At 35.4% G+C, this 13,715-nt stretch overlaps 1 protein-coding gene across 1 annotated transcript in view; it reads right to left on the bottom strand.

The window, feature by feature from the left end:
- UBR3 (ubiquitin protein ligase E3 component n-recognin 3) overlaps positions 1-13,715 on the bottom strand; it is a 100,136-nt gene that overhangs the window by 43,454 nt on the left and 42,967 nt on the right. Inside the window, exons 22-26 of the mRNA XM_031058276.1 lie at positions 13,586-13,690; positions 12,539-12,712; positions 10,625-11,085; positions 6,682-6,770; positions 41-243 (exon numbers count right to left, since the gene is read on the bottom strand). Of these exons, the coding sequence (XP_030914136.1) occupies positions 41-243; positions 6,682-6,770; positions 10,625-11,085; positions 12,539-12,712; positions 13,586-13,690 (1,032 nt within the window). The remainder of the gene's footprint in view (positions 1-40; positions 244-6,681; positions 6,771-10,624; positions 11,086-12,538; positions 12,713-13,585; positions 13,691-13,715) is intronic.

The raw sequence follows: 13,715 nt of genomic DNA, 5'->3' as shown, positions 1-13,715 counted from the left end.
GTGGTCCCAGACTTAACGAGACACAACAGGATTTATGCACACATGCTAAAAGCTGCAGAAACACTGTTTTTCCTACAAGCCACACATTCATACCTGAGGATGCCTGTAATAGTACAACTAGCCCTGTAGGTCTGTCTTCAGTAGAAGGGCCACTTTGTCCACAAATAACACAGTCATATATTGCCTCAGAAACATGCTGTTCAGATGTAGCTACCTCCATGGCAATGTCAGCATCTGGTGATTCTAAAAACAAATTTAAAAAATCATATTAAACAGAAGTAAAGAAATCCAATTGAGGATTTCCATCTGAGGATGTCCAACCCATCTGCATTGAGGTAGTGATGAAAAAACTACAAAATAATTTCTCTAGTTTATCTACAACTAAAACATTGTCAGGTGCTTGAAACAAACCTTTCTGCTTCCAAGAAAGACACCTACAAAATGAAGTATATGCTTTTTCAATAGGCAAAATTACTCCCTGTGGAATTAAATGCTTTATTTGAGTTTCATATTAAACTTGATCTCTTAAAAACTTCTATAAAAGAGAGTAACTTCTATCTCATTAGATATACTGAAAACTTTGAACATAGACAGATGGACAACAATATGACTCTCCAGTAAAACCAGATTAGCTGACTGAAACAACCATTAGAAGGAAAAATGACTATGTGTTTTCTTCATGGTCCACATTGCTCCTTCCTAGGTGCACAGAAATGTTCAAGGCTAAGGCCCAGCTCTGAAGTATCAAAGCCACTGCACTTCACACAGCTTTGATCACATGACAGTCGGCGGTGCTGATTTTAGGGCAAACCATTTTATGTTATGTTACAATCCAAGTGAAGAATTCTTTATTGATTTGAAAGAAAAGCACCTTAGGACTAAATGATCCACTCATGCTGCACATACAGTCAGCCTCTTGACCTAGAATATGTGGGTTCTTTGTGTCTTTCCTGGAACAAAATTTTTCTAATGGAAAACACTTCCTCCCCAACTTCAACCATACCCTGTATCCCTCTGATTAAGTAGGCTGAAGTACTGAATAGAGAATCCAAAAACCTTGAGTAGAGCAACAGTCCTCATGCAGAATTGTTTTTAGGAGAACTGCTGTCTTCTGAAAGTCTACTACAAGTTTGGCACAGGAGGCTGCTGCCATAAGGAGAGGCGTGTTGGGTGCCAGGCAGAATATTTCTTTGCTATAAAAAGCTCCATGCAATGCTCTTGCTCACAGGGCTGAATCCAAATTACACTGTTCTAGTAAGTACTGATTTCCTAGTCAGTTATTGAGGGTCATATGAAAATGAGCCCTGATCTTCACTGACGTGCAGCTGTTAATATTGTACACATGTCTATCACCATCTAGTGGCAGCCAGCTGTACAGTGAAATAAAAAGCACAATGCACCAATTGAAAATGTCTAAAACATCCAGGAAACTAAGAAGCAAATGGTAGCAGAGAAGGGAGCATAAAATATGCTATTTTAGATATTGAACATCACCTCATAATTGTGTAATGCACAATCATGTACACCTATGTATCAAATGCAAGAAATGGCAAGGACTAGGGTTCCAGCTTCCTTTTCCCTCCTTTTCTAAAATATTGTCAATGCAACAAAAAATATGCAACCATTCAGTATTTTTCAGAAGCAGAGAAAGAGAATACAATGTATCAATCTGATTTAGAGCAATTCAATGGAAGTCATGAGAATCTGTCAATATTTAATTTACAAAATACCATTAATTCATCACAAATTGCCTATGTTTTAACTTGGAGGAAAAAAACCCCCAGAACTTAGGATTTCAAAGGTGTTTAAAATCAGTTCAATATATGCAATTTATACTTTTATTGCCTATGGGGAACAGGCACATAAAAATCAGGCTAATTTAATTTTAGAACTCAATGATTAAGTGCATGCTTCCTTCACAACTACTTAGACGTGAATGTAGCTAGGCTACTCTGGCAAACAATAAACCTCCAAGGAAAGTAAGCTACTAACACCAAGGAAGACTTCCTAATAAAGTAATTTGCACCTGAGCTAGTAAAAGAAAACAAAGGGATATTGGCAAGAAATTTAAATCTCAAATTAGTAGGCATACCAGAAAAACTGTAACCAAACAAAACCCCTCACTTCTTTTGAATGGACTCTGATAAACCTCAATTACTCACTTTAGCTCCAAAGATTTAACCTAACTGATTTCACAGACTTATCCTAATGATGGCAGCGTGTAAAGAAGGAGCCAAGGAAAAAGACAAGGTAAGACACATGGTACTGCTATCAGTTCACCAAGCCTCTGTCATGAGATTTGTCTTATGTTGTAGTATATCTCATCCCCTTTCAGTGAGTTCTGGAACTTTTCTTTGTCCTTAAGAATTATTTCACAAATCTGAATAAATATGAACCTTAAAACACTGAAGGATGATGGACAAATTTAAACAGTGACAGAAATCCAGGGAAGAGCCAAACCCTGTAGCTCTCAAGAGTTTTTTAAAAGTTAATAATTTAGCTATTTGTTTAGTTTTGTACCAACAGAAGTAGAGACACAACGCTACAAAAACCTAGCACTTCCTACATCCTAACAAATTACTGATCAATCTGCTAAAAACTAGCACATTGATGTACTGCAGAATGCATTGCTACCTGAATTTAATTTCATTTCTACTCTCCAGAGCTAAGGATGCATTCTGTTATTTCCTCCACTCAGCAAAGCCCCCAGACCAAAAGGGCTTTGTAAACACAGTACATATAGTTGACAATCTCCACTGACTGTAGTCAACATTTGTCCTGCTGTACACATTGTGTCAAAGAGGCCCCTGGGTATCAAAGCAACCATTAGTATGCTAATATTCTTTGCCCTGACCCAGCATATACATTCTCAAGAGATCAGTACCCAATTTATTTTTCTATCTGGGTTCAGAAGATTGAGTGTTAGGAAATATATGTCACCTTGCATTAAGACTCTGAGCTTCTTTTTAAGTCTAACTAAGGAATGTTTCAAGTAGGACAAAAAGGCATCCTGCTAAGACACACACTGTAAGAAAGAAAAGATCATCTGCATACTTATCAGGATGCATTAAAAAAGTTTAAAAATTACACCAGCCACTTCAGAGACATGAAAACTACTGAAGAAATCAATCTGAGCATTTATAATTAACAACTTAACCAATTTACAATTTTTCAGTATGATAAGTAGTTCAGCAGCTTGCCTGGAACAGATCACATTTTGTTTCTGTAAAATTCAGACAGACAAATCTTCACAAATATCACTGTAATTTGTTAAAGGCTACTATTAAGCTAGAACTGAGTGGCTTAGTTTTGTTCTTATCAAGTCCCTTCTGAAGGTTACGAAATTTTAAAAATTTCTTGCACAGAGTTCCACATGACAAGATAAACCATGGTCTCACCCTGGGGCAGTGCTGGTGAAACTCAGAGGAGCTGTAACCAGGAGCTATAACCAGGAGCAGGAAGACATCTGGAGCTGAAACCAACGCCACATTTTTGACTGTCTGGACAGTCCCCCAGACACATTAAGAGCTCTATCTGCTGTTTTTAGAACACTTTGCTTGGTTTATTTTTTTCCTTTTTTGTTTATCCTGCAGTCAAACAGCTAAAGACAGCACAGTGGATGCTGTTCTATCCTAGTTCATTAACATAACTGTTTCTAAATTTCACCTAATTACTTCCAGGCAAGCTTGAATGGCAATGCAGTTCTGCAGATGTCACAGAATATAAATAGAAAGTAACAGGGGGCACAAATGGAAAGTGCTACATAATTGGAATTTTTTCCTACAGTAACTATGTGAAAGAAAATGCCAACCTTTATTTTCAGAATCTCAGATGAATTTGTGTATGTCAATTCAAATAAATAAATTCTACTAGTAAAATGAGACACATTCAATATTGAATAATTAACATGTAATTAGGTAACTTCCTTTTAAGCCATGTTTCATTGCAGCATCCCAACTTTATTAAACACTTTAGAAACTAAGAAGTATATGGGTTATAATAAAATAACCTTTAAGCTTTGGCTATTCTCCATTATTCCTATCTCTTCCTAGGCACATTTATTTTCAGAGTATTTCCAATCTTCTACACTGTCAATAGAAAAGTATTATGAAGTTTTTAAGTGCTATACCCCAAACCAATTACAACAGTTCTCCCATTTTACCAGTGATAATAATATAAATTTGCCCAAATAACACCAACTGAAACCGTCACAAAACAAGGGAGCTGAGGCCTCACCATCCCTGAATTTTTGACAGTATTACTGTTACAACAAGTGAACAAAACAAGACATAAACCTACTGCTGGGCTTCAATCTATAAGAAAAGTAACAGGTAACAGACATTGTGTGAAAGGGGAGTGAATTCTACTGATTTTAGTATGAAAGGATTTTTTTTTGCTTTATAACAGCTATTTCAGCACTGTTATGCTATGATTCAGGGTAAACCTATGAATTACATAAGAGTAGTTTTGAATTGAATCATTCAAAAAAGACTAGTTTCAAAATTCTTACTGCGTTTTGTGCTTTAAAATTAGAATAACAACAGTTTCTGCAACATTTTCAGTCATTTTCTGTATCATACAGAGATTGAATTCACAGCTAAACAAACCACTTAGATTCAACAAACTGAACAAAATATTCCTGGCAAAAATTAATCTAGATTTTTAAACAAACCCCATGCACTATAAAGGCATATGAACTTACTTTCTGAGAGCTATTTTAATGCCAGTCAGAACATAAAAGCTAGTACTGGACTATAGCACTACTTCAGTGTATTTTCATAACAAAGTCAGAAATGGAATGACAACATAGAAGACACTGAAAACAGTTTGTGAAAAGGCAAAGTAATTATTAGTTAACACAATGCCTGGAATTCTATTAAGTTGTTGCCAAATGTCTTTATGAAGAACTAACTTTATGAAAATGTAGTTCATTAAATTGATTCTATCTAGTGCTGTGCATGATCTGGTATAACTGACAATAAACACTACATTTTACTTTGAGGCATCTGGAGTTACTAATTCTTTAAATACTAAGAAGCAAGTGATTTAAATCTTGCATGCCCAAGAACTTTTTAATGCACAATCATAAAAATAAAGCACAAATTCTGCTTACCTAAGAATTTAATATGAATTAACTAAAAGCTAAGTATTCACAGTCCTTCACAAAAAATGCTATGTAATTTACTGATTTAGCTACCATGAATCATCCCCAAATCAAAGCAGTTATCTTAAAACACAGCTTATAAAACCTGTGCACAGAAGTAATTATGCACATTTATGTATATATGCAAATATAGCTATATAGCTATTGACAGGCACATCCACATCCATATATATATATATATCTAGATTTAGATAGATATCTGACTTCATATATAAACTCCATCAATTTCAAAGTTGCAATATAATAAATTCAAAATATAAGTGACTGAAGATTTGGAGTTTACCAGTTACTTTCAATTAGCCACAACCATATAAAAACTTAATTTTTAATAAGGAGAACTGCAAGGTTCTTCTTCCTTACTTCAACAATTAGATTACAAACAAAGAGCTGCCATTTAGTGAGGTTGACTTACAATACAAAGATCACAGATGAAAATTAGAGTATTGCACACCCTCCAAACATAACATCCTATATAGAGTGATTAATTTCATAGAATCTTAGTAATTTGGGGTTGGACAGGATTTTAAAGATCATCAAGTTCCAACCCTCCTGCTGTGAGCAGGGGCATCTTCCACTAGAGCAGGCTGCTCAGAGCCCCATTTAAGATTGCTAAGGTATCCAAAACCTTAGTAAGTATAAATGAATCAATCTTCTCAGCAACCTATGAACTGAAGGGAATTTAACAATTTCAAAAGACAGACTTTTACAGCAAATACAGTTGTCAAAATATTTCTAACCAATGCTTAAATTCAAATCAAAACTTCAGAGCAGATGATACTTGATGGAAGGTGGGGGAAGATTCCAGCTTTTTCTTATCTTTCAGAAATGCTAATTTTCTATGAAGTGACCCAAATGACAAAAATATTTTCCATTCCTCAGCTGAACACAAACCAATCAGGATTATGCACTTCTACGCAGGAGAATCTGAGAGAAACTCACCCTCAAGAAGAACAAAACCTGATTGTGTGTAAAGACAGTATTTGAAACAGAATATGTTATCACTTATAGCAACTGAGGTGATCTAAAAATTATGTTTTCCTTAGATCCAGAAACACATCTAAAAGCTGAAATTTTCACCATATTGAACTTCGAGGCTCTATGGAGAATTGATCTTAAATTTTATTACTACAGACTAAAGAAAAATACAATCTGAAAAAGACAAACTAATTTGGGGACATTTTATATTAAATGTAAATACTTTAAAACACATCACACATTTAATCATATAATGTACTGTATTTTAACAAAAACTAGGAATAAATTTATGTCCTACAGATTTAATCTATTCTTTAGCAATTATGTATTCAGTAATATCTGTCCTATAATCAAAGTTAGGCTCCCTAAGAAGTTTAAAGTTAATAAGCGGATACAAAGTAGAATCTGAGCAGAGGGTTTCCTGTTTGGTTAGATGGTTGGGGTTTTTTTGTGTGTGTCTTTGTTTTAAACTGAGTAGAAACTTTAATACTAACATGTGGGAAAAGACATAAAAGCAAGCAGTCAACCACACAAAAACTTACCAACATCCATGGCAGTTTCCATGAAGCTTTTCTGCCTCGAGGCAAATTCGGCCAAGAGCTTCTGTTGCCTTTCTCTGGCCTTCTGTCGTCTGGGTGAAGGAAGGGGAAGAAGGAAAAATGAGCATGGAGTAAAAAACCCCTTGAAAATGTCAAGCTGATTACAATTACCACCTTAAACAGTATCATTTCAAATGAAGGTTGATATTAAGGGATAATTACCAAGCCTAGAAAAGGATTCTTTTGCTTTTCTAAAGCAGAGTTTTAAAAGAAATTAGCGTTACTTTCTTTTGAGTCTGAAAAAACTGAATAAAATCCTGTCCTAAAATACCCTTCAAAGGTGTTCACCACTCTGAGCTTCTTTTTACAGATCTTTTAACAGATTAGGCCATAACATCACAAGAAAAGGACCTCAATACCTTAATCTTGAAATTTTTTTATCTGTTACACATGGGATGAAAACCAGAGAGCCATGTCATTTGTACAAAAATGAGTACTTCTATGAGAGATCATCATTTGCAAATTAATAATAACAACAACAATAAAAACCTACCTCACTCCCTTTTGATATCAAGCTGTTGATGGCATGGGAAACAATTATGAATAATGAACATGAATAATTTATTTTCCAGCTAAGCCTCCTCACAGTGGCTCCTTCTTGCCCACTTCCACCCAAAATACTGGCCACCAACAGCTTTTATACTGGGATTTAAAGAACCTTGAGATTGCATCCAGATTATCTCCCTGAGGTCAAGCTGACTTCACTAACTTCTCCTCACAGCTCCTCACAGTTTGTCACAGCTCTGGATTTATAAATGGAGAACACCAGAGACTTACTCTTGTCTACTCTTCTATTTAAACTGTTTCAGACCTGGCTGTATGACCAGCTCTCTAACTCCCTGTATAAATACATACTGCAGTGGGTACACGAATATTGATGGATGTAAAACGATAAAGAAAACAGACATTAATTTTCCTTACTTTGAGTTTACAAATAGAGGAAATGGGAGAGTGGAAGTGAGAAAACCAAACAAAAGCCCTATAGTACAGCTGCTCACCACACAGAAAATGTCCTCAGCTGAGGAGGTTTACACAGCACCTCCCCAGTGCAGCTACAGAAGTTCTATCACAGCTACAAATTCTGTGCATCGACATTTACAATGCATTTTTTCCACTGCTCAGAGATGATTCAGATAACTAACATGGGCTTTAGAAACATCACTTGGTGTCTGAGACCCTGATGGGTGAGTGCTCTTAAGTCTCAAGCACTGTGTGATTATCAGTGTCCTGCACAGGAACTGGCATGCACAGGCCCAAAGCAGCTCAGAGTGTAACCTGTCATCCTGAGGGGACTTGTTTGGAAGTCAAACCTTCTAACTTGTTTTCTTAAAGGCACCTGAAAGACCCAAATATCTCTGCCCATTTGTCTGCTACATTTTACAGTCACCATTTCTCAAAATAACTTCTATTTACGACATCACCAAGATTCATTATTCTGAGGATCAGACCAGAGCATTCATTAGAGTTGATTTTATTTATTTCTCCCTGGAAATTTCTCAACACCTCAACTAAAAGCAGAGTGACTGTAAATAGATGCATTTAATAAGAAGACATAAACAAACTCTGACAGATTCAGTACAGCTCAGTAATTTTCCATGATGGCCCATGGGAATATGACACTGCAATTGAAAAAATACTGCAAGCAGCTCAAGCTTGCTTCTAGTCCTCTATTTCAGTTTCTATGGCAACAATCCATTGCCTGAGTGATGCCATTATATGTTGAAGCTAAAAAAAAAGGTGATTGCTTAACATTCACAGTCTGCTCAGTCTTCACTGACACAAAACTGGAATTGGGGGGAAAATTAAAACAATTGAAATGGTAAAATTGCAGCCTGGCTTTATGAACATTGTCACTCTACAGGTTTAGTCATTTCAGTTATCACACTGTCCTTCAGTAAACTTCATGGGTCCACCAATACCATTATAAATTTGAGAAGATAATAATCACTCAGAACAACAAAAAATGGGAAACATCCATTTTTACCATTGCTTTAGCCACCAAATTTAACTGAAAACTTAGTGGGCCTCCCACAGATCCTTGAAAATATCACATTTTTTTATAGAGGGAAAGGAATGACCTTACCCTTTTACTATATGAAAAGTTACTTGTTTCATCCATGCCCCTGCTTCTCCTATACATAAATCTAGCACTATTGAGTACCACATTAATGATTAGGTGCCCAAGATGTACTGTGTTTTATCTAAAGCAGCTATTCATTCTGGCTCTTTCTGATTAGCAATTTTACATGCTAAACCCTGACTATTTCTCTCATTAAATGAACTATTATAAACAATGCTGAGAATTAAACACATTAAATAAACACTAGCAAGACAAAAATAATTTTACTTTGTAAAGTATGTAGCATACAAATATATTAAATCTGTTTGCCATATTCTTATGTGTTATTTTCCAGTACAGTGTAGGCCTTGGACATATCAGAGAGATTTTAATGAAAAATTTATTTTCAAACAAATAAAATATCAGAAAAATAAAAATAATCCAGAAACCTGCACTTTTCTACTCAAATTTATAGAACCGTAACTACATATTCTGGTTACATAAACCCTTCAAAATACTGGATGAAGTACTCAATTGTCTTCTTGTTCACTCCAGCCTGTGCTCTCTACTCCAGCTACTGTGGTAAGAACTCTGACCTGAATTCCCCACTTTGTATGCCCTAACCTAACACTATGCACTGTCCACTCCCCTCAAATGCCATGTTCCAGCCTTTTGCATAAGCCAAGTGTCAGTCTTTTCCCACTCCAGCCAACTCTTCTTTGTGGCTGAGTCTGACATCCCCCAAATGTCAACCTCCGTCTCTCATACCCTCCAGACATTTGCATTCCTATTCCATATTCTCCTTCTCCTACCAGCTCTCAAGACCTCATTCTTCCCCACTGAGATTTTCTCTAAAATCTGGGTTTTTTCATTTGCTACTCTTCTCTGAGTATTTTTGTCCTGACAACACAGTTCTTCATATATCTTCATAACATAGATCTTCATCACTTGCCAGCTTGAGTCTTCCCACATCAACTCATCACTTGCCTGGGCATCTTCTCTGTTTTCCACTGGTACATTGACCACAAGGTTTCTCTTTCCATTCCAGTTTTAACACTACCCCTGTCATTTCTCTTTGTCAGCTCTAGTTGCCATCCCCTAGCTGATTCCTCTTCCACAGGACTCTCACCCCAACACAACGTTTGCTGAAAGCCCATGAGACACAGGGTCTCTGCATTCAGTTTCTATCCTGCCAGTGTTCTGGGGACATTCAGGACTCATTGTGTCCCAAATTAAACTCAAAACTGTCCAAACTTTAAAAAAAAAACCAAAATTCAGCCCTAAACAGATAGCTGGCACATGAGTTTTCAGGCAACATAAGAAAACGCAAACTTTTTTTTTAAGTAAGAATTTTTTAAAAATTGAAAACATACTATTAAAATTGAATGGGTCAGACAAACAAAAAAAAAAAGAGGTAGAATTATTAAACCCATATATAGTAAACAAAATCATGGTCTGATGTGTGCATGTGAATGAACACATAATACAAATAAAAATTCTAACTTATCTTCAGGTTAAACCACAAAAGCTAACACAATCTTAATTCTACACCTTTTTATGTATGAGTTTTATAAAATATAAAGGGTAAGCATGTATATCACATAAAATTATTATTAAAATGTTCTAATTTAAAGATTTAAAATAGCAAGGTACAGATTCTTCCTCAGTACCCATGTAAATAATGTACACTCAAATCAGATAAAGAGAACTGTAGAATTAAGACTCATTCTTTTAGTATGTAGTTCATACAAAATTCTAAAGATCAATCAATAGATGCATAACACACACTGTCCTTCTACTACTCCTTTATCTTGTTATTAACGTTACCTTTCTTCTTTATCCAAAGTTTTCTTCTCTGCAGAACTGATCTTTTTTGGTGGTACAGGAGGTGTCACCTTCCTGCATATCTCTTCAATGATACGTTTGTTCAGTCTGCTCTGTACAGCAGCTTTCAGTAAAATTCTTTCTACTGCCGTCATTCCATCTCCGTGCGAGTATCTCGGAATTTCTGGGTGGATTAAAACATCCACATCATCCAGCCACGGGGGATAGTAAGAGTTTTGTTTTCCTGAGAGTTTGTGATGCAATTTAATCAGCAAAGACAGTATGCTTTCCTTGACTTCTAGAATGGCTGTGGTTAACTGGGGAGTTGCACCAGGAGCTGACCATTTCATCGATGTTTTGGGCCGAACCACCTGATTTGCCTCGCTGGTGTTCCGATTGATGATCTCCTGAAATTTCTTCCTACGTTCTGCGACCAAACTGAACACTTGAGCTGTCCCTGAGTTCTTGGGAAAAAAATTATCATGATTAATTTGCAAAAATACAAGTATAAACAACACACGTTTCTAAAACTACGAAAAATATTTGAAGCTAGGAAGAAAAGCATGAAACAAAGATTCTTCTCCACTCCCAAAATGTATTGAAAATTAGGATAACAAAATACTAAACCTGCATATTGTATTTTTGTACAAGTGTTATATGCAACTGCATAAGAGCCAAGTACCAAAGGAAAATATCCATACCAAAACAACTAATAACTGGTTTTACTCTAGTCTAACTTACAATTCTGTTATCCAGGTAATAGTTCCTTACTTTTTCTAGAATAATAATAATTTCAGTATCTTTATGTCATTTAAATGCCTTTATTCAAATCTAGTGAGCACTGTTGCACAATGTAACTCGTTACATCACACAGGTGAATACAGGTGAGCTCACAGATCCCCATGAACATTGTGCATTTTATCTGGATTTATTAGGTAAGACCCAGAAGCCACATAACCCTCTTTGCCAGCAGAACTTGCTATCCTGGGCATGTCAGCATATAAGTGCAGTTACTTTAACGACAGAGCCCATTTAGATCTATCTTATATTACTCTCACTTGCAGTACCATATACACCATGTCCCTACTTTAGATTTTCTCTATTTTTCTGACATGAACATGGCAAAAGAACTATCCACTGTATTTTGCTACATCTGGCACACAGTTATCTGAAGTGCTGTATACAGCAGATACAAAACCAACATTGACCCAGAGATTGTATCATCTACTGACCATAAATCTTTCAGGATCCCACTATTTATGTATTCCTTTGTTTCACAACAACAACAAATTGCTATTAATAATTTCAAAAACCCTTTCAATATGAGGTTAAACTTACCTAGACTCAAGAAAGCTAAGACTATTCTATATTATTACATGTTAGTAGTACCTTGGCAAGATCAAACAGGCCTAAACACAAAGCTCAAGCAGTAAGCTATCAATGGCATTTTATATTTGATAGGAAGCTTTTATTTCCAAATACGTATTAAAAATGTTTTATTGCTTAAAAGTCTACCAGCTAAGATTACCATCAAGAACACGAAAAAAGCATGAGCCCTTGCAATACGAATTAAAAGGACATTCAAGAAAATTAGAAGGTTCCACTGAAAGTTAAGGTGAGCACAATTAAAGCATGTTGCTAGTTAATGGCTTAGGAGAACAAACTGCACACAGATCTACCTCTCTCTGGAGGCTCTTCCGCCTTGAACTCTGGTAGATTGAGGACAAAAAAAGTCATTAAATACATCATTTGGAAGGAGACATCATTAGAAATAACTTCTATTTCTGATACAGGAGAAATAACTGAAGGAAAAAATATCCTAAGGAATTCATAAAAACAGTAACAAAACTAACCAAAATGCCAACACAGGCAACAACTTAAACTAACCTAGAGAATCTGGTATTTGTATCCACTTACTTGTGATGAAGCTAAACCATCAGAACTTGTACTTGCAGGTGGCTCTCTCTTCACCTCAGGAGCAGTTTCTGGTACTCTCACTCGGACATAGTTAATGAAGTGACGCATGTTAGAAACCAAATTACTGCCTGGAAACCAACTATCGTGGCAACGCTCTTGTCCACCTGCAGACTCCTAAAACAGTTAAGAAAACTGTGGTATACTTTCTCTTATTAAATTTCTCATATTAATATGATTCATGCTGCTTTTCTAACTGTATTACAGAGGCCATAATATCTCCATGAGATAGGAACAGTATGTTGAACATTATGTACCTCAACAAAGCTAATATACCTTTTAAAAATTTTGATAACTGATGTGAGTCTTGTGAGGATCATAGGGCTGATAAACACATAGGTCTAAGTATTTTATTTGAATATAGTCAAATACAGCCATTGGTGCTAGCTAGCAGAAGTAAAAGGAACTCCAGAGAGTAATCCTAAGCTGTACAATCAAAGATTAATATTAAAAATCAGAATTATACAGAAATCAATCTCTGGAAAAAATTGTGGCAAATTCTTAGTCAAAAAGCAGTATTGATCAGTTAAAAAACTATGGTAATAGAAGGGAATCTGGAATCACAAAAATAATGGTTCTTTATATACAAATATCATTAAAAGTAGAATTAAGATTCTGACTTATTCACATATTTTTGAAGATACAGATTTTTAGCAATAAAATGCTCAGTGATAAGGGTTTCAGGTGAAAATTTAGAGATTTTTAAACTTAATGATTTAAAAGTTTTTTACACAATTTCTACTACTAATTTACACAGCGGTAAAGATCTGTATTGTCAAACTACATATACAGGAAGTGCTGAAAAACACAACAAGATACCATATTCTTCCTCACAACAGTATATTTTTATTGTTTTATTGGTTGTTCCCCCTACATGTTAATAAAGATGCTTTATTCTAACTACTATGGTAAAATCTAATTTTAAAGAATACTAAATCATTAAAAAAAATACCTCTGTATTTTGAAGAAAATGATGGTATTTATTCTTACCTCTTCATCTGATTCTTGTTCAGGAGAATTTTCCAACCCCAGCTCAATCAAATATAAAACCATGCAAAGCACATGCTCTGATAAATTCTGATGATCCATTAATATCTAGGTAGAAAAAGAGACACATCAT

The sequence above is a fragment of the Geospiza fortis genome, unplaced genomic scaffold (assembly GCF_000277835.1).
Source record: "Geospiza fortis unplaced genomic scaffold, GeoFor_1.0 scaffold112, whole genome shotgun sequence".
Classification (NCBI taxonomy): domain Eukaryota; kingdom Metazoa; phylum Chordata; class Aves; order Passeriformes; family Thraupidae; genus Geospiza; species Geospiza fortis.
Note: the sequence above shows the minus strand (reverse complement) of the source record. Positions and strands in the feature narration are given on the sequence as shown.